Source organism: Spermophilus citellus (genome assembly GCF_964194105.1).
Source record: "Spermophilus citellus genome assembly, chromosome: 18".
Taxonomy (NCBI): domain Eukaryota; kingdom Metazoa; phylum Chordata; class Mammalia; order Rodentia; family Sciuridae; genus Spermophilus; species Spermophilus citellus.
The window spans coordinates 42,513,695-42,533,191 of NC_138200.1; the positions used below are offsets into that span (position 1 = coordinate 42,513,695).

The 19,497-nt window shown below is 52.8% G+C and overlaps 1 protein-coding gene across 2 annotated transcripts in view; it reads left to right on the forward strand.

The window, feature by feature from the left end:
* Nucleotides 1-19,497, forward strand: part of GNAO1 (G protein subunit alpha o1) — a 156,196-nt gene that overhangs the window by 64,507 nt on the left and 72,192 nt on the right. For both annotated transcript variants that reach the window (XM_081273367.1, XM_081273368.1), the window contains exon 3: nt 15,718-15,859. In XM_081273367.1, coding sequence (XP_081129493.1) covers nt 15,718-15,859 — 142 coding nt within the window. The remainder of the gene's footprint in view (nt 1-15,717; nt 15,860-19,497) is intronic.

Sequence of the window (19,497 nt, forward strand, 5' to 3'; positions counted from 1 at the left end):
TTTCCTTTCTACCACAGTGCTGAAAACATTTCCTCTACCAGGAACTTGGGCCAGTGCCGTTCACTGGCTCTGTGAGGAGGTCACAATGTCAACAGGGCCAGCAGGCTGAGGGCTTGGTCTGAAGAGCCCTGGCATGGCCCACAGCTGGCAGCCAAACCCAGGCCTCACCCAAGAAACCGGTCAGTGTGTCCAGTTTTTCAGGAGAAGCCTGAAAATTCTTCGGATTTATGAATGTTTGCTTAAGAAGAAAAAGACTCAGAACAACTGCAGACCAAATGAAGCACATCTCTGGCTCACATCTGCCAGTTTATGTGACAGTAAGCCATTTATACTTCCTCCTGTAACCGTAAAACGGTCACTACCAGGGCTGTCAAGGTGGAGGCAGAGGGGCCTCCACTTCAGCCTCAGTGCCCAGTTCTGCTGCCCCCCATTCTGAGATGTTGGCCAAGAAGTTAGTTAGCCTCCCTAAGACTCTGTTTCCGTGTCTTTAGAATGGGGATAACTAGGAAACTTATTCCTTAGTTTTCCTGTAAGGAGTAGATGAAGAAATACACATAAATGCCTAGCACACAGTTGGTGTGTAGTTAGTAGGAGCTGTTATTGTCATTCAGTAAGTGTGGAAGTGCCTGGGAGACCTACAAGAGCATTGGGTCATGGCACCTCAGCAGGAGTGGAAGCCCCTCACCATGTTTCCACAGCAGTGGGGGGAGCAGGGCAGGACCACCGATGGTCTCACTCTGCCTTCTCACGTTCACTTTGTTCCTAAACATGAGGGTGGAGTGGGTATTCCTAAAATCCCGGGACTCGCCCTTCAGGAAGAGCCAGTGTAGAGTCCCCTGTAGTGTCCCCATGGGCCCACGGGCTGATGGACCCTGATGCATCTTCTGGATGGATGGCCCTTGCCTTTTACTGAGTCCCCCAGAATCAAGGGGTGCCCAGGAGACAGAGTTTCCTTCACTTCCTTTGCAAGAGGCAAGGCACTGGGCCTTCCATGGCCGGCAGGTGAGCACAGGGCAAGGGGAAAGATTGGTGAGACACTAGACAGCCTGTGCAGCTCTGGCCTCAGGAGCCCTGCTGATGCTTCCCATTGGGCTGTGGGCATCTCCACCAAGTCCTCTCCTTCGTTCTAGGTAGAAAATGCCATCAGGTACACACCTGGCTTCAGATGGTCCGCCATCTGAGCCCCAGAGCTGGTAACAGGCCCCACACTGGGAAGCAGAGCGTTGCTTCTGCATTCCTGTGGACCCTCTGAAGGGCCCCAGGGCTGGGTCATGATCAGCGGGAGTTGGCGTGTCCAAGCCAGAGCAGACAGGGCAGAGCTGGTGCAGGAGGAGCGGGCTGGCTTTAGAGCAGGTGGCACTACTTTGGGCAGGCCCATCGGGAACCAGAGTGACACCCCTAAAATAGCACCAAGGTCCTGGCAGCCTCATCTGGAGCGTGGACTCCACCACCTCGGCAGAGAGCATGATTTGCACCCATCAGAGGCAAGAACACACCTCACACTTGGGAGGAATAGGGTAAATGTTTACGGAATTGAATATCATTCTTGCCTCATCCAATGATGGAAAATAGTGTTTACTCTCTACTTCATCCCTCCATCCTTCCTGGTCCCTAACCATCCCGCTGCATTACATCCTGATGTCTGTGTGTGTTACAGCTTGAAGCTCAGTGGACGCAGAGGTGTCTTGGGCAGTTGTCTCTACAGAGCTGGTCATGGTGATAATAAGCAAACGATGGCAAAAGGGCAGGACCCGGGATCTCCCAAGTCAGTCTTCAGCCATTCATTCATTGTCCCCTCCCTCATCAGCCATGCATCTGGCTCTGTGCCACTGTGGGGCCAAAGGTGCTGTGAGTGGTCCGAGGAAGGGCCAGGGCAGGGCGTTTGTATGATGAGAGCTGAGCTGTGAACTGGAAAGGTGTTTGGAGACAGGAAGAGTTTACAAGGAAAGGACCAGGGTGGCGATAGAAATGTACTGGTTGTGGGAACATAGAAGTTTTTAAATGCCTGACCCCATCTTTTCTGGTTGGTCAGCAGTCTAGTTAGTCCAGCCCAGCCCATCTCTTTCCTCTCAATGTACTTGAGGTCATCCATGTTCCCTAGAAGTGGTGGCTGCAGGCTGTCCCTGGTATGGTTGGAGCAGGGGTCTTGGGAAGCCCAACGGTTACTGGGTGCGTGACCTCAGGGACCTCGTGTGTTTCTGCTGCCCCGCGTCCTCACCTTTACAGCAGAGCAGCAGTGACTCTTGCCCGGCTTCTGCCTTGGAGGGCTGCAGGAGGATCACCTGTGTGGATGTCCAGGAAGCCCTCTGCACAGGGCCTTCACCTGCTGCTGTCAACAGCGCTGGCCCTTCCTGTGGCCCCCAGGAGCCGAGTGGCGTGTGTGGAGAGTGCCAGGGCGATAGGCGGTGTGCGCGACTTTCTTTCACTTGACCTAAACCCAAGGGAGGAGGACCTGACAGAGTGGACAGATCCTCAGACTGGCAGCTGGAGAGGCCTGTCCCCCTCAGGTTACATATCCCCCATGTGACAGGCTTGTCACCGTTCCCCATCTGCCAGCCACTGGGCAGCCCCTCAGCAGAGGCTGAGCGGCCATGAGGGAGGTGCCCCCGGCCTTCCTGCTGGCCTCACAGGGCTGCAACAGCACTATCACCTGAGCCCCAGGCCCTGACGGCTGACCCTGACCATGGCAAAAATAGGCCAAGAGAGCCCTCCGCAGGGTCTGCCACACCCTCGCTGGAGTGCGTGCCATTGGCCTTGAGAGCCTGCCCGCGTGCCCCACCTGAACTTCCCCGAGAGGGAATCGATGTGGAAGCCCACAAAGGGCTGTTTGAGGCCTCCGTCACTTGGGGCATGACCACACTGTCGTGGTTATTAATGAAGAGCTTCCATCTGCTCAAGGAGGCTTGGGGCGGGAAACCCGAGAGGCCACGGTGGGGCCATTTAAATCCAACACTCGGAATGGCATCCTTTCTGGGCCACATCCACCACCAGAGAAGAAAGCCCGGCAGGGCCAGGTTTTGCTGTCTCTGTCTCTGTGTTTTTCTTGGTCTAGCAAGATAAACCCTCCCCTGGAATTCTCCCTGACTCTTTCAAAAGTCCAACAAAGGGTGACACAGAAGGACCAGAAGAATGTGGCTCATATCTGTACAGTCAGAGGCTCAGGGACCTGGCTGTGTGCAGACATGACCCTCTTTGTCCAGCAAGAGTTGGCGTGGCACCAACCACTGTTTCCTCAGGGAGACGACGGAGTCACCCTGCAGAGGAACGTGCACTGCGACCCGCTTTTGCCAGACTTTTCCACAGGCGTTTTCCCCAGGGAGTGAGAAAGCGTGATGTCCCTGAGGAGCCGGTCTGGCTAAGAAGGGCACTTTTTGTTTGGGAACAAGCACACCTAGGATCTCCGCCCTCTGAGGCGGTGCTAGGAAATCCGAGCAGGGCGAATCCCTGCGTGTGCCAGGAGCCCGAACCCAGAATGGGCAATCTTTTCACGCTCCTTCGTCTCTGCAGGTTGTTGGTGGTGTTATGGTGCCCTCCCTGTCCAGTCATGGGGAAGAAGGAGAAAAACAAGTCCTTGTTTTAAAAGAACAGGAAGGAAAAAAAACAGGAGCCTATGAAAAGCTTCTAAGCCACCTGGTCTGTGATCTGGGAGAGAAAGAGGGGTAAAGTTCCTGACGTCTCCAGGGTTGGTGGCAGGGCTGTGGGAGCTGGTGCATCTGAGATCCCTGTGAGAGGAAGTTACCCCCAGCGGCTCAGTCGCTGTAAGGAGAAGCTGGAGTAGGTGCTGCCCATAGTGTCACAGCCCTCAGTGCCCTCAGAAGCCATGCAGTGACCAGATACCTGCTTCAGATCAGCAAATCTATGGCTGATCCAGTGCCCTGCAGCCAAGAAACTCCCAAGCTCTGTGCAGCTTCTCTGCTGTCGTCAAGACTCCTGGTTACAAAGAACCTGCCCCAGAGTGACTAGAACATGTTGGCTTATGTAACTGGTGGCCCAGGTGAACACTAGCTTCAGGCAGGGCTGGATCCAGGTATGTATTTCACTGCTGATCAGATATGAGCTTAGGCTAGGAGGCAGAGAGTCCTCAGAGTTCAAGGAATGATGTTTCCCTAAAGGATTCTGTCTCCTAAGGAGGGGAGAACAGAAGCTGGCCAAGCAAGAGCAGATGTCCACTCCAGCCCTCATTTGCCATTTACAAAGTGCGTCCTCACTTACAGGCCTGTTCTGCAGTGAGTCACCACCACGCCCCTCAGCGAGTAGTGAGGGAGCTGGGAGGAACCCAGATGGGAGCCCTCCCACAGGCTGTCAGAGCCCCACCTGGTCTTCTTGGATGACAGAGCCTTTTGGATGTGTCAGAAAGGAAGATGTTTTAGACGACTTGGGTTTGCAAAAGCCTCGTCTGTGAGCTCTCAGCCAAAGACAGCAGGCTCCAGTGATCTTGTCCGTGGTTCAAGAGAACCATCCGGGGATAATGAGCGGAGAACACACATAATGAACGAGCATTTCACAGACAGTGGGACAGGAAGGTGTTCCCCCAAAGACTGAACAAAATGAGCAGAGCCCTGGAGCCTCAGTTGTGCGTTCTCCACAGAACACAATAAAAAAGCTGTGTCCACTGCCCTGATGGATAATATTGTTAATATATTAAACTTCACTTCATTATGTCAGAAGAAGAAGAAAGGGCAATCCAGCAGCTGCCCTAATCCAGCAGATGGGAACCAGAAATGTTACTTAGATCTGGACAGTAACATTGACATTGAACCAATTTGCCTCACTCACAGGCTCTTACTGTGTTTAACGAAAGCTCGCGTCTTTATGAAAGGTGTTGTAACAAAGGCTCAGAATCCGTAAAGCTCTCTGTCCTGTCTTTGCAACATACCCAGTGAATATTCTGGGTTTTCCCAGAGGTAAGCTGGAGGGGGTTGAATCACCACTGTCCGTCCTGACCCTACCAAACCCTATGGGAGCCAAGATGTTAGGGTGAAGGGGCACACACGGGGCATGCCAGTGGGGGAGGGAGGGAGTCTAGTGCATATCCTGAGAAAAAGGAGCACAGATGTAGGGCCCTGGGGCAAGACAGCTCAGCACCCAAGGGATGGCAGTGCAGTCAGGATGCCATGTGGAGGGGCAGGAGAGATGCTGTCCATCCCAGCTTTCAACTGAAAGGCTCCGACCTTCACAGGAAGGAGTAAGTCAGACATGGAATCATCATCTTAGAGCTGAAGGCTTCCTGAGCTGGTTACATTCAGCATTCATTTAACCTTTATTCATCATTCACTGTGAGTCAGGAGCTGCGGTCAGTAAGCAAGACAGACAGGTCCCTGCCCTCATGGAGCTCGCGCTTGCTACATGGGGAAAGATAGGTAGAGGTAGAGATGGAGCGTCACCGCGGGATATGTTATGAAGGAAGATGGGAGGAGCGCAGGCAGCGAACAACGCAGGGGTCTAGGGAGGTAATTTGAGCAGAGCCCTGATGCGTGAGGTATGCAGGTCTCTAGTCAGAGCCCTTCTGTCTTTTATCCTCCAAGAACCCCCTTGATGATTTGCCCCTATGGGTCTCCATGTTTTGTGAACTGTTACATCCCCAAAGGCTGCATTCGGCAATGACATGGGAGGTTGATCAACCCAAGCAGAAGCCAGCGCCTGACCTGTCTGAGAGACTGAGCAGTACACAGAGGAAACGAGTCAGAGTCCCAGTGCCTCGTCACTAGGCAGAGCCAAGACTAGACCTCAGGTGTCCTGAATGACAAAATTGGGGTATAAGCTACCATAGCAAATGGCAGATTTTCCTAAAATGCAGGCCAGGGAAGGACCCGTGGGTCGAACGTGAGGGTAGGTGAGATGCAAGGAGGCCTGAGGTGTCCCTCCAGGAAGCAGCAGAGCTGCCTGGGACTAGTTCATCCAACAGCGAGGTGCAGCCCCAGGTGGAAACCAGCAGCGCTGGCCCAAAAAGGGCTACTTCTGCCCGCTGCACCTGGGGGACAGTGTTAGTTAATGGCCAGTTTACATAGGAGCCTGGGTCTTCAGCGCCCAAGTCCAAGGCTGGGGGCCCCTGGGTGCAGCCATGCCGTACCACCAAGAACAAAGGCAGCGGAGCTATGGTGAGCAGAGCTCTGAGCGCCCACGCCAGGACGAGGCTGGTAGCCAACCCGCACCCGTGCACCCCCACCTCAGGGATCCCGGAAGGGGCAGGGTCCACGCTGTTTCCAGATAATGACAGCAGAGGTTCTGTACTGATCACAAGTTCCAGGTTTGTCCCTGGCTCTGTCTGGTGACAATTGGCAGCTGACATCTTTGCTTCTGGCCAGAGTTACCCCTTATTAAAAATGACATCTTTATAATAGGTTTCTGCAAGTCACTGGCAATAGGACATACTCCTTATTTTGTACCCATCCTTTCCCTGGAGAACGGATTTGCCTGTTACTATTATTTTAGAATTCTTTGCAATATACTCTCATATTCTGTATGTATTCAATATTAGAATATCAAGTCTTAAATATAGCATTAATTGCTAAGCGGTCTTATTTGCTTTTTAAATAATATATTTTTCATACTATACGACTTCACCCACCATTAAACAGCAAGGTTTTAAATTAGATCTTCCTTTTTTTTTGATGGAGGTTTGTTGTTGTTTGGTTTTGTCTTTTTGGGGGGACTGGGGATCAAACCCAGGGCTTCACACATGCAAGGCAAGTGCTTCACCACTGAGCCTCAGCCCACCTTGGGTCTTCCTTTCCAGGAGCCAAGGACACCACTTGGGCTTCACACTGAGGCTCAGGGACAGGAACCGGTGCCTTGTTCCATCCAGGCACTGTGCCTCTGCCCCCTTGGGGAAGCAGAATACAGTGGGCAGCCCCCCAAAGTCTGTCGGGGGGTGCTCTAGGAACAGATCCAGTGGAGGGGCTCTGGTTGAGTGACTGGCAGTGCATTCAGAGGGTGGGACACCCCGCCACCAGCAAAGACCGCGGGGTGCTGCGGTGCCACAGCAAGGACTTCACCCCAAGTCTCCTCTGGCCAGGCTGGACTGAGTCTGGTGCCCCTGCTCTGTGCTCCTTCCAGCCCCGTGCTGGACTGCGGCTCCATAGGGCGGGCAGTACTGAGTGCCTGGCATAAAGACACCTGGGAAACAATTATCGAAATGACCACTGAGTTCAGTGTCAAACAGTCTATGTACAGGGTGTCTCCACTTCAGGAAAACTGTGTGCATGGGGACTCCCAGGGAGGAAGACGGAAGGTCCACCACTGTGTGGACAGCCATTCCCCCAGGTAGTGGGAGGACAGCTGAGGCTGTTCTTTTGCTTAGGTGTGTGGGTTGGAATCTCTAAGTGTCCTGAGAACAAGCCTTTCAGTCAGGACTGGAGAAGCCAGGGAAACAGGAGGGAAAGCTGCCACTTCCAAGTGGCTCCCTGTTGCTGGGTGGAGTGGCACGCCTGTAATCCCAGCGACCCGGCAGGCCGAGGCAGGAGGATCACAGGTTCGAGGCCAGCCTGGGCAATTTAGCAAGCCCCAATCTCAAAGGCTGCAAGTGTAACTCGAGTGGTAGAGCGTTCCTGGTTTGATTCCCAGTACCACAAATTAATTAATGTAATTAAAGATAAATTAAATTTATTTTTTAGTAAATCCATGATTAGAGCAGAACCACTGGTGGGAGTCAGGATGGTTTGGGAGGTACACAGATGAATTTTCTTTTATTTTAACAGGTGAGCATTTTGTTTTAATAACGTAGTTTAGACAAAACTTTGTAACTGGGTCCCTGCTGCCCTCTGACCTCGTCCCCCCATTGTCTTTTACAGTTACTCCATTCCAGCCCCATAGGCTCTTCACCATTCCACCAACACACGAGTTGCCCCAGGACCTTTTCACTTACTGTCCTCTCTACCTGAAATATTCTTTCTCATGTATGCAAGGTTCACTTTTCATCATTTAGGGCTCAACATGTCACCTCCTGGCTTCTAACTCTCCCCTTCCCTGTGTCAGTGTGTACCTATTTTGTGTTTACTGCCCTATAATATTCATTTGTTTGGTTACCTCTTTCTTTTCCATCTTCTCCTCTTAGACTGTGAAGGCAGCAGCTGTGTCTTCCCTGTTTTCCATGGTTTCCTGGTTCTGTATGAATTGCTCCAGGCACTTAGTCCTTCTCTTAGATAGGGGGAGGGAGCCATAGAGGGGGCTTGACAGAGGCAGTGACCTTGGGCTGTCCCTGGCTCTGCCATTGGAGGAATCTGCCTTTATTCCTGAGAAGAACAAACCTTCTGACCTCCCCTCAGGGGCCTCAGGTCTCAGAGCCTCTGCTCTCCTAGGATTCTGGGAAGTCCGAAATCAAGGCCCCTGCAGAGAATTGCTTTGCTAAACACATGTCTTTCCTCTGCCCAGCCGCAGTCTCCGAGCCAGTTATTTACCCTCTGGCTCCCAGGAGTCCATTCAGTTGGGTCCAAACACTGCTGTACCTGGTAGGAGGGGCCAGGGGGCTTGGGAAACAAGACTGGTGGCCTACCCTGATGTATCTGTGGCACTGATTGGGCCCAACTGTGTGCCAAGCCCTCCTCACACATTTTTTTTAATGCTCCTAAGGGTAGCAGACTCATTGTGCCCATTTTATAGAGGAGATACCTGCAGCTGGAGAGGTTGGTGACTTGACTGTGATCCCTACGGTTAGTGAGAGAGAGTCAGGTGCCTCCAGTGTTGCAGAGGGGCTCAGTGTATATGGATGGATGGGTGAGTGGATGGATGAGTGGATGGATGGATGGGTGATGGATGGATGGATGGATGGGTGGATGGATGGATGGGTGGATGGATGATGGATGGATGGATGGGTGATGGATGGATGCGTGTGTGGATGGATGGGTGGATGGATGGATGGATGGATGGGTGGATGGACATATGGGTGGAGAGTGAGAGCTCACTGAGTGAGTTGCAGCTCTGGGCAGCTCATTCCCACCACTGACCCTCCCCTTACCCTGTCCACACCTTGTACCTGTGGACCCTGCAGACCTCTCGCTCAGTTCCCACTCTTGGTGGTGGCTGAGTTGGGGAGCCAGCCTGCCTGCAGGTCACACTCCACCAGCCAGGATGTTTCCTTCCAGTGAAAGAAATACAAGAATATTGGCAGTGGGGGCTCCAACAAGGAGAGAAACAGGGAGAGGGCCTTGGGCAGGGCCATCTGCCCTCGGTGCCTCCCTGCTGCTGTGCCCACCTCCACGATGGTCTGCTGCTTCCTGCCTCCCCCCCCCCCAGCCTGGCTGGCGTTCATGCTGTCTTCCACATTGCACTACTTGCTCTCCACACCTGCTCCTTGACAACCACCAGGAATGACCTCAGGAGAGCAGGACACCCGCGTCAGGGCTGCCACCTGCCGTCACGCACACTGCCTTGGCTCACCTCACACACACTGCCCCCAGACCAGCCAGGACCCCACCTTTGCACGAGCCCTTCCCAGTGGGCAGCACCTCGCTCCCTGCCAGCCAGAGCCCGCTCAGTGTCCATGCTGCTTCCTGAGAGCCGGGCTACCCTGTTACCCATGATGGCTGAAATAGTCACTGGAGAAATGACTTAGTCAACTTCTGTGCCCCCACTAGAACACAAGAGTCACAAGGGTGGGGACTGTCTGTTCACTCTCGTATCCCCAGCTCTTGATTCGTGTGCCTGGCACATAGGTGTCTGGATAACAGATGAGAAATTAATTGGGGAATGAAGGAACGGATGAGCAAAGGGCTTACAGAACACCTCCCGGGAACCCTCGGGTCATTGGCAACAAGAGGCTGTGAGACAGGAGGGGGAGAGCCTTTGTTTTGCAGTTTGATGCTCCCCCCCCCCCTCGCATTGCCCACCACGTCCTCCATACCAGGGGGCACCAAGGGAGATGAGAAGCCTGCAGCACAATGGAAAGCCCCTCCTGCTCAGACACAAACTGACCATGTCCCTATGCACACGTCTCGGAACTGGGCTCCCGCCTGGCAGATGGCCATGTCGGCTCTAAGCAGGAACATTTCTCTGGCCTGGGTAGGAGGCATCCTGGTACGGTTAGGATCTAGAGAATGCCCTCTCCCTCCTCATCTCCCTTTCCCTGCTAGAGCGAGTTAACCCTTCCTCCTGCTCTCCTGGCAGGGGCAGGTCCACCCAGGGACCCACTTCACATCCTCTTCCTCCATAGGACAGGCACACGCAACTGGCTGAAGAGAGCAGTCACAGCAACAGCTGACCAGAGTGCGCGCCCGCTGAGGGCAGGCCTGCGCACATCTTCCTTCTTTGGTCCTAACCACATTCCCGTGAGGCTGGCTGCTGTTCCCATGCCCATCTCCAGGGAAAGGCAACTGAAGCACCAAGCAGTTAGGGAAACCCCCAGCCATGCAGCTGGAAGCCCCCGCCCTGTTCTGGATTGTTAAAGGGATTGTGCAGAGGACAGAGAGACCACCCCTCTGCAGGGGGGAGGGACATTTAATCCAGGGTGGAGATGAAGTCATGTGTCCCAGCAGTTTAGGGCCTGGGTGTTCATGAAACTCCAGCAACGGAGGGAAGAACTGTGTGCGTTTGGCCTTTGTCACAACCTCAGAGGGGTCTGTGATTCAGAGAAGGAGAATGGCTGCTGGGCCAGATGATTGTCCAGGGTCCCTTCCAGCTCCCAGCCTGTGGTTCTGTGACCATATAAGGCCACTGTGCCTGGGGAGTCTTCCTGCAGCCAAGTGCAGAGAGCAGAGGAAGCCCAAGTCTGGGCCTCCTGCAGGGTCCCCAAGGCAGCAAAGAGGGGTGGAGTGGGTGGGGGCAGTGTCCCTCCACCCCTGCCTGGCTCCAGGGGCGTGGCTGCCACCCCCACCCCCACACTTCCACTTGAGATCTCCTCCCAGCCGTGATCCGATTTCCAGAGTCCAACTCAGCTTTTGTCCAAGTGGAGCTCTCAGGCTGCCAACAGCCCCCAGTGGTCAGCCCTCCCACTCCCCATGATTTTGGCTCCTACTCAAAGCCCCTGAGTTATGGGAGCGCAGCAGTGCAGAGCGAGCAAGGCCTCACTTTGAAGCCCTGACTCTGCAGGCATCAGAAATATGGTGGCCCCGCCCCAGCACACACAGGCACACACCTGTCCGCCTCCTTTAGTGCGCACCTTGGAGGGGCAGGTCTTGTACATCTGTGTACACCTGACTTATGTCATTATGTCCCACCTGCCCCAAGCACCATGGAGAGCCCAGCCCTGTGCCAGGTAACATGGGAAGAGGGAGCAGAGGGTGACAGGCTGGTGGCAAAGATAAAATAAAATTAATAAGTCTACTGGGACATAATTTCTTGTTATCAAGTTACAAAACATTTTAATCATGACTATTGGTTGTAAGTGACAGAAATGCAAATCACATTAGCTTACACAAAAATAAGAGGAAGTTATTTTGGCTCATATCACTCAAAAGTATAGAGATAGATTGGCTTCAGGAGTGGTTGGATCCAGGGGCTCAGCCCATGTCTCTGGGACTTGACCAGGTGCTGTTTCACTCAGCATCGCCACCTGGAGTGCCGCAGTGTGAGAGGCCACTGACTGTTGCTAAGATGTCTCACGGAGATGGTTTCTAAGTCCAGGCCTCTGTCACCTCCAGCTTCAGACCTGGGCTGTCCCATGAGACTGAACTCCTCTGGGGTGTGTCTCCAACCCCACCCAGAGGCCACCTTTCAATCATAGTGTGGATAAGAGGAGCCGGGGCAGAGAAAGAAGCCCTGCCTCTGCCAGTCACAAGTAGGACCTCAGGGGCTGCTCTGCCACTGACCAGCTGTGTGATCTCAACTAAGTGATCAGACCTCCTTGACCTCGGCTTCCTGATCTCTCAGGAGGCAACAGTGATTTTTATGCCCTAGGACTGTTTTGAACAAAAGATGAGATGTAGTATGTGAAGTGCTCAGCACAGAGGGTGACCCTCTGACACGGGCTGCAGGTGGGATTCTGCCAGTCGTAAACCACAAATGAAGGAGATTGTCTTTGGAATGAGAACACTATTACTAGTCTCTGCTGCCTGTCATGTAGCGATGAGCCGCTTCTCACGACACCTTCCTGCAGATGGGGACAGCAAGGCTGGAGAGGCCAGAGCTTTCCCTGGGGACACACAGCTCATCACTGGGAGAGCCAGCGTTGGCTCAGGCCTGTCTGTGGCCCAAGCTGTAACCACCCCTCTGCTGTGCCTCTCTGGAATGACATGGGGAGACAGAAAATAAAGGGGCTGTATTGATACTGTGAAGGAGATCTGCTTGGGATCAGAGCTGGGGAGAAAAGAGAGGAAATGTGACATGGAAAAATGCTGTGGAAGGCCTTAAATTAAAAGGTCCGTGTCTTCCACCGAGTGGCAGGATTATGAAAAATAATCCTGGACCGTCCAGGTTTTTTGGTGTTGAGTGAGTGCTTGGTACTTTGTAGTTGGGGGTGAGGGGTATAAAATTGCCCTGAGACCAGCAAGCCCGGTAGTAAACTACAGCTTGAACAAATTGCAAGACTCATAATCATGACTTGAGCATGAGTTTGAGTTTTTCCCAAATTGCATCATTTCTGCAAACCACAAATGAGCCACCATCTGACACCTGCCGGGGACAGTGTTCTGCCTCGTCCAGGGCGTGGTTTAAGGTGTGGTAAAGGACCACGTTCTTGGACACCTGGGCTGCATTTCTGGCTCTGACACTAATCTGCTGAGGGACATCGGGGCTGTTACTCTCTCGCCTCAGTTTCATCTTCAGCCAAAAGAGCCTAATAAACACCCACCTTCCTTCCTCACTCGGCGAATGTTGAGATCAATGAAACCAAGTGAGAAAAACGATGAGCCCAACCCAGGTGGAAGGAAATTCCGTTGGCAGCCAGGGGCCTGGGATGTGGGCAAGGCCAGCTGGTCCAGCAGCTCTGGAAGTGTGTCCCCCACCTCTGGGGCAGGTCCCCCAGCGCTGCTCAGGTCAGCCCAGCCTCTTCGGGGAGTCGAGTGACTGTTGCCCTTCTTGTCTGTGTTGCTCTGGAGTCCATGATGTATGCACACTGTGCTCTCAGGTCACACACCACGTCTTTCACGTGGGAGTCTCAGCACGGTGTACGTCCCTCCTGTCCTTTGTGCTGTTACATCGTGTTTACGTTCGTTATAAACTAACTCGGTCAGCCCTTTTCTTCTCTGTCTCTGTTGGAGTACTTTCCATTGCTGTCTTCAAGTTCACTGGTCTTCTGTGTGTCTAATCTGTTCATCTCATCCAGTGAAATTTTTATCTCAGCTATTTATTTTCATTTCTGTGTCTTCCATTTCTCTCCTGATTACATTCATGATTTCTTTTAAGAAAATTTCCTTGAAAATATTTTTAAATACATGTCTTTACATTCTTGCCCATTTCCTCACCTCTGCCACTTCTGAATGTTCTTATTGACTAATTCTTCTCATTATGGGTCACACTTTCCTGCTGCTTTGTGTATCCAGGAATGTTTTATTGGATGGTGATATCGTGATTCTCCTAGTATTGGATTTTGTCATCCTTATTCACTGAGCAGTGGCCTTGTTCTATTAGGCGGTTAAGTTACTTGTGATTTTTTTCAAGGCTTGTTATCTAGCACCTTTAGGACAGGTCTCGGGGAGACTTAGGGGCTCATTTAGCCCTCTTACCATGGCATGAGCCTTCTGAGGTGTCTGCTGAACATCGAGGCTTTCTGCAAGGACTGTCCCAGAACCCATGCATCCCCCAGCCCCAGAGAGTGCTCAAGTGTGCAGCCTGTTGAGCTCCCAGGCTGGTCCTTCCCCTGGCTGTTCTACCCACCACCAGATGCAAGGCGCACACAGCTGCCCTGGGCTCTTTCCCTCTGCACTTTTCTCTCCAACTGTCTCTCTGTGGCTCAGTGAGTTTCCCTGTTATACTGCTGCTCCTTCCCCGTGCTGTGACCGGTAGACGCCTCCCAGCAATCGCAGGACTCGGGGGGACCACAGCCGCACACTGCCTATTCTCTGGTTTCGTATGTTCTATCCAGTTTCCCATTTGTGTACCATGGGAGCTAGCAATTCCCTATGAGGTCTCTCTGGATAGGGCATCTGTGGGCTTGATGGGTCATAACACTCAGGAGGCTTTCGAAAAAATCAAGTTAGAGCTAATCAAAGTCAAATGAACGGCTTTAGAGCCAGTTGCCATGGAACATGCCTAAAATCACAGTGGCTTGGAAGGCTGAGGCAGGAGGATTGCAAGTTCAAAGGCAGCCTCAGCAAAAGCGAGGCAGTAAGCAACTCAGTGAGACACTGTCTCTAAATAAAATACAAAATAGGGCTGGGGATATGGCTCAGTGGTTGGGGGCCCCTGAGTTCAATCCCCAGTACCCCCCCCAAAAAAAGAAAGGCTTTAGGGTTATTTCTGGTCTGCTTCTTAGAGAAACTCAGGATGAAAACCCACAACCCATCACCAAGTCTGATTTTACAACAGGAATCACGAGTATCTATCAACTGGTGACTGGATATGGAAAAAGTGGTATTTCCATACTAAGGAATATTATTCAGGGATAACAAGTGAACCATGTGAACATATGCAACATGGGTAAATCTTGAAAACAGTGGTATGAATGAAAGAACCACTCACAAACAACCCCCTAACTGTGTGGTTCAGTTTACAGCAACTGTCTAGAGTAGAGAAATTTATAGAAACAGCATACATTAGCATGGGGTGGGGGTTGGGTGGGGTTGGGGAATGATCACTGAGGGTTACTTAGGTGGCCAACAAAAATGTTCCAAAATTAGATTGCAGTGATGGTGGCCCCAACTTATGAATAAACTAAAATGTTGCATTGAATACTTTAGATGGGTGGGACACATGGTATGTGAATTGTATCTCCATAAAGCTGTTTAAAAATGGATGGTTTTTAATGTATTTCTGCACCAAAGGTAATGGAGGGATGGAAAGGGGCGGAGGGGAGGGCTGGGCCGTTAGGTTGGCATGTGCACATGTCACCACAGCACTCAGCCTTGGTCCACAAAGAAGAATCCACACAGCCCACAGAGGGACACACGTGCCAGCAGTTAGCCTTAAAATCCGTTTACTCTTTCCCCATTGCTTCAATTGGAAGAGCACTCGTGCTGTTTCGGAATGACTTCCTCTTTCCAGCTTTCGGTCCTGTCCAGATCCTTGTCAGCAGCAAGCGCGTATTGATTGGCCCCCAGGGAACGTCATGTGTCTGAGAACTGTGATGTCCCCTTCATGGGCTCCGTGTCAGTCACTGTTACAGAGTAATGTTGACTGGGCCGTTAGAGCCCTGTGCAGGGTGGAGGAGCAGGGAGCACCTCTTGTGGATGTCCCCATGGGTTATTTATTGACTTAGTGGGTCATCCTGCCTTGGTCAAAAGCACTGGGAGTTTCCTCTGAAAGAAAAACTGTGTCCTTCATTTACAGACCCCTGGCAGGGATTTTCCACAGTATGTCTGAGTGCATACCTGTCTTAAGATCCTAAGCTTTTCTTAAAATACCAATAACTAACATGTATTGAGCACTTAGTGTTTGCTTTCCTCTTCTAAGTGCTGTCAAGTACTAGCAACCTCTTTCACTGTACATGAGGGTTTTTTTCAATATTCTGTTTTTCAGTAATTAAGATTTTTTTCTTCATATTTTGTGGCATTAATGCAGCAACTCAATAACTCATCCAGCCCTCACCCCACTAAAGCAGGGTGTGGACGGGGCTTCCCATGCCCGACGCCCTCTGCATGGCGTGAGGACAGTGTGTGATCAGGTGTGATGTGTGTGGTTTTTCTGCAGGATCATCCATGAAGATGGCTTCTCTGGGGAGGACGTGAAGCAGTACAAGCCTGTTGTCTACAGCAACACCATTCAGTCACTGGCAGCCATCGTCCGGGCCATGGACACTTTGGGCGTCGAATATGGTGACAAGGAGAAAAAGGTAGGCATGCGCCTGAGCCCAAGGGTGCAGTGAGGAGAGGGCCTGTCTCTGGCCCCGGCACCTCCTCCTGATAATGCCAGTCTGCTTAAAGGAAGCAGAAGAGGCCGTGCTCTGTGTGGACGCTGTACAGTGGCAGTCACAACCTAAGCCATTCTGTGAACCTGCCTGGCAAATGCAGGGCTTTCCTGACAGGTGGTCTCCACTGTGCGGAATCCCAGGGCATGTGCTGCAGAGAGAAAGGGCTGGGTCTGTCCTCAAGTGGGGCTGCCGCAACCCTGTGTCAGTTCTGGGCTTGGCACAATTAACTGGAACAGAAAAAAAACAACAACCAAAAAAAAAAACTATTGAACAAAACAAATCTTGCCTGGCCATCATTTCCCCTCCTTGGGAGAACCTCCCATGCCTTGTTGGGGTTGGGGGCAGCCATTGAAATTGACCTCTCCTTGACACCAAGGGATGTGTTTCCTGACCCTCCTGGGTAAGTGTGAGGCTTTCCTTCCCCAAGGAATTCAGTGGCCCAGAATGGGGAAGGTTTGGAGGTTGTTTTCAGACATCTGAGAAGTGGTGAGTGGCGTATGCGTAGAAAAGCCTCTTACTGCAAACGCTTACCTTCCCGGTAACACTGAACTCTTACTGGCAACTGCAAATGAAAGGGAAGGAGGTCGACGGGAAGAGGAGACGCAGCCTCAGAGAGTTCAATCCAGAAGCAGCACTTTGTCCCTGTCAGGATGGGGACTCCCACGGACCTTTCCAGACCAGGGGCCTGGGGAAAAGGATCCGCCTTGGAATGGATATGGGGCCTGCGTTGGGGTCTCTGGGTGACAGTGTTAGTGTCCAATCACTGGGTGACTTGATTGTGCCTTACACCCATATCCTGTCTTAGCTAAAATTTGACTCCCTCGAAGAGGAAACCTGTCTTGGCCTTCTGACAAATTATCTGTGACAGATAGCTTTAAATGTAAAATTTAATATTTTATGAGAAAATCCTAATTCCATGGCACAGAATTGCCCCAGCTCAGGCACTGGCTCCTCCAGGTCCTTGGGAATTTTAGGTGCCTGAGAGTGTGTCCCAGGACAGCCTAGGGAGGGTGGGGGAGCCAGGCCCTGGCAGGAGGCTAGATCTATAGGGAGGTGCCTCTCCCCCAGGAGACCGGCCTTGGTTTTGGCCACAGGGCCAAAGCCTATGGAAGGGGAAGGGGAGTGGAGGGCACTCTTAGCTCTGTAGTCTTGGCTCTGTTAGGCATTCACTGCAGGCTCCCCGTGTGCCAGGAGGTGTGGTAGGTGCTGGGAATACAGGAACCAGACCCTCGGAAAATACCGACCGAGATCATAGAGATGATCGGTGTTATCCCAGATGAGCACAGTGCCCGTCCGCCGTCATAGTGCTGGCAGTGGAGGGAATCAGGATAGCCATCACTTGTTGAGCGCCTCCTGGCCACCAGGCGCTATGCTGAGCCCTTCACAGTTCACAAAGGCCGGGATGCCCCGAGCAGGTGGTGCTGGTCTGACCTTTAGGCGTGGCACAAGCCTTTGATCTTTTACCTTCCTTGGGCAAAGGGGGGAACAGGGTACCTGGCTGTCACCTAACTGGATGACAGGCAGTGCCAGAGGCACACTGACACAGGTGGCCTGCAGCATCCAGTCAACTCTTCCTACCACAGTCTCCTGTCCTGACTGTAACCCAGAGAAGTTAGTGCGGCTGGGGAAATGCCTTTCTCCTCCCATTTTGGAAAACATGAATTCTTTCTGTGAGATTCCCCTCTTCTGTTATCCTGACAGAAAGACAATAGCTTGGGGATCACTAGGAGTGCCATGTGTTCAGGATCGCACTGCGGAACATAGGGGACAGCAGCCCTTCTCTTGCTGTTCTCCTCCCTCCATGGGAGTCCCTGGTCAAGGCCGCCTTCAAGCAGGAGGGAGTGGAGGGGTCCATCGGGAGGGACGGAGAACAGAGTGGGAGTCCCCAGGAGCCACGGGCACAGTGGAGTAGAAGCCTAGTCCTGTGAGTGGCCAGTGGCACCATGGCAGGCGCCAGGTCCGTGCCCAGGCAGCACAGGCTTATAGGCACCGTCTTCCTTCCTGATAAGGCCCCGGTGCACAGCCCTCCCCCCTGTGCTCTGACACCGATGACAAGCAGGGAAAGACCATGAACCCAGACTCAGGCTGGAAGCCAGGCAGCTGAGGAAGGGCTTCCCAGGAGCAGGCTGGTGGGAATCTGGGCAGAAGAAAGTGGCAGTGGGTCCTACCCTGTGGGTGAGGACACCTGCGCCAGGAGGGCTTCGGTGACTGCTGGTGTGGAGAAGCCACGAGGAGCCAGGGCCCCACCCTTTCCCTGTGGCCAGGAGCTTCCCAGTGTAGTGTGAAGACAAACAAGAGCCTCCCCTGCCAGCCACACTGTGAAGAGAGAGAACAGGGTGCTTTGAAAGGACCCGGGGGGCACCCACCTTACATTCCGCAGCCCAGGAGAGAGGAGTGAGCCCCTGTGCTGGGAGGAGGTAAAGCTGGGCCCAGCCCAGGCTGCCACAACTGGCCAGTGGTGGCTGGTGGCTGCCCTCTCCGGTCCCCAGGGCTTCTCCCCTGTGGCTTCTCTCCCTGGGGGAGCTGCCATTTGATGTTGGGGAACCACCCACCAGTACAGACTCAGACTGTTTTTTGAACCCTAAAGAAAAGACTGTCCTTCTATACCTTCCCCTCCCCTGCCCGTCGCCAGCCCTCAGGGGGTCTCTGGAGGAGGCCTCCCGGTGCCTGCTGGGCCCGCCAGCTGTGTGTCCTCCCCACAGAAGAGCATCTGAGAGCATCTTTGCTGCCTCCGTCCCATCCACAGAACAGGTGCTGCAGGCTGCTTCCTCTGGCCACTGACTCCCCACCTGCCCCCAGAGGAAGGAGGACTGATTGGTTCCTCCCTTGTCCTCATGATTGTGCCTGCACCCAGGCCTGAGCCTGGGAGTGGGGGACATCAGTCTGTGGCCCCGGGCCCCAGGGCCCAGCCTCACCAGACTACAGAGCCCTCCCCAAGATGTCACCTGCCCCCTGCCTCCAGGACTCTGCAGACCCTGCTCTCTGCCTCCCTGTTCCTGAGACTGCCCCATTCAGTAAGGATCAGCTGGGCTCCCCTCCCCCATTCCTGGTTCCCTTTCCTTTCTTCAGCAGGGAAACAGCACCATGCTCTCTCCCTGTTGAGTACCTCCCCATGTGCTGGCAGGGAGACTGTGGTGCCATCTCCTGCCTCAGAGCAGTGGGCCTTGCACTTGAGTGGTCAGAACCCCCTGGAGCAGCTGATGAAAGCCATGAGCCTTCTGCAGAAAGGGGCACGTGTGCACATTCCTAGGAAATGTGTATACAATCTTACAGGGTTCTCATACCTATCAATGGGGCATAGAATAAGAACCCACTGTAATTTAAGGTCTTCATCGTTAAGGCTTTTGTCATTCACCCTTGGGTTACATCCTCACTCCAACAGCCAGCACACTGTTAAGAACATAGTAGGTCTTCAAAAAACATTCCTTGTATGGAAGAGAACATGTTTTGCTCTCTCAGTTCTCAGATAAAAAAGGAAAGTGCGTGGAGTTTCGTCTCTAAATGACCAGGTGGTGGTCGTTGAGCACCTGTCTTGTGTAGCTTATGCGAAGCCCTGAGCA